The sequence below is a fragment of the Mesitornis unicolor genome, unplaced genomic scaffold (assembly GCF_000695765.1).
Source record: "Mesitornis unicolor isolate BGI_N332 unplaced genomic scaffold, ASM69576v1 scaffold30222, whole genome shotgun sequence".
NCBI lineage: Eukaryota > Metazoa > Chordata > Aves > Mesitornithiformes > Mesitornithidae > Mesitornis > Mesitornis unicolor.
The window spans coordinates 5,400-6,640 of NW_010171693.1; the positions used below are offsets into that span (position 1 = coordinate 5,400).

Consider the following 1,241-nt stretch of genomic DNA (forward strand, 5'->3'; position numbering starts at 1 on the left):
GAAACATTAATGGAAGGAGATCTACGTGGGGTTACTACATGCATCCACCCCAGAGCCAGAGCAGCGTGAAAAGGGGAGGCCCTGGGCACAGGTCTGGAGGAAGCAAACAGCAGCTCTGGGTACACTCGAGGCGTTCCTGCCCCAATCAAAGGCGCTGGCAGAGATAAGACACAAAGGTGTCTGCTCCTTAACACCACAACCAAAACAGCCCCAGCCGAGGACTTGGGCACCCAGGTCCAAAGACCAGAGCTGCAAAAGCCACATTGAGGATCCCCGCACAGCTCCCCCTCCCATCCCCCCATCCTCACCATAGTCAGGTTTGGGGTGGATGGTGTCAATCTTCAGGTACTCCCGGAAAAGTGTAACAGAGGGGTCCTCTGTGGCCCCCGTGCTCTTCCCAGGCTTCCCAGGTGCCATGTCAGGTACCAGGGCTGCAAAGCTCTGGGGGAGGGTGGGAAGGTGGTTAATCGCACACCGGCCCCTCCAAAGTCCATTGGAGAGCTCAGTTGTCACAGAAACCGAAGCAGGATGGGGCAAAGGTCTCCCCAGTGCAAGTCCTGGGATGCTGCCACCATGAGAGAAGCCTCCTCAACTTGGGAATGGGGGCAGGATGGAGTGCGTGTCCCACATCATCCTTTGATCCTCCCCACAAAGTGCATGTTCCTGCCCCAAACGTGGTGCCAGGGCAAACTGATGCCCACATGTGGGATGAGACCCAGGGAAGGGCTGGCTGGGGCATAGCGGGGCTAATAGGGAGGGAAGGAGGGCAGCAAGGTGGGGAAGGGGGTTTTGGGGGGAAGAAGGGCAGGGATGCATGGTGGTTGGGGTTACCCAGTGGTTAGAAGTCCAGGGGGAGTGCAGGCAGGGGGGGCAGGATGCTGATGCAAGGGGGTGCAGGTAAGGAAAGGGGGACACTGCCTGTCCAGGGGGTGCAGGAGAGGCACAAGGAAAGGAGCTGGGGGGGCAGGGAACTGGGGGTGGGGCGGAGGGCTAGCAGGGAGGCGGGGGGGACTACAGGAAGGTGACCTCTCAGTGTCTGAGGGGTGCTGAACGGCCAGAGGAGCAGGAGGATATGGGGTGCTTAGGGGTATATTGAGGTGCAGCAGGAGGAAGGGTACAGGGGGGTATGGGACAAGGGGGTGCAGAGGGGTTACGAGAAGGGCGTGGGGGGACCATGGATAGGGGTGCAGGGGTACTGTGGCTAGGGGTGCCAAAGGGGACAGGTGGGATATAAGGGTACC

At 60.0% G+C, this 1,241-nt stretch overlaps 1 protein-coding gene across 1 annotated transcript in view; it reads right to left on the reverse strand.

Moving 5' to 3' along the window:
- ACY1 (aminoacylase 1) overlaps positions 1-417 on the reverse strand; it is a 4,056-nt gene extending 3,639 nt beyond the window's left edge. The window contains exon 1 of the mRNA XM_010180109.1: positions 309-417. Within this exon, the coding sequence (XP_010178411.1) occupies positions 309-417 (109 nt within the window). The remainder of the gene's footprint in view (positions 1-308) is intronic.
- Positions 418-1,241: the final 824 nt, after the last annotated feature.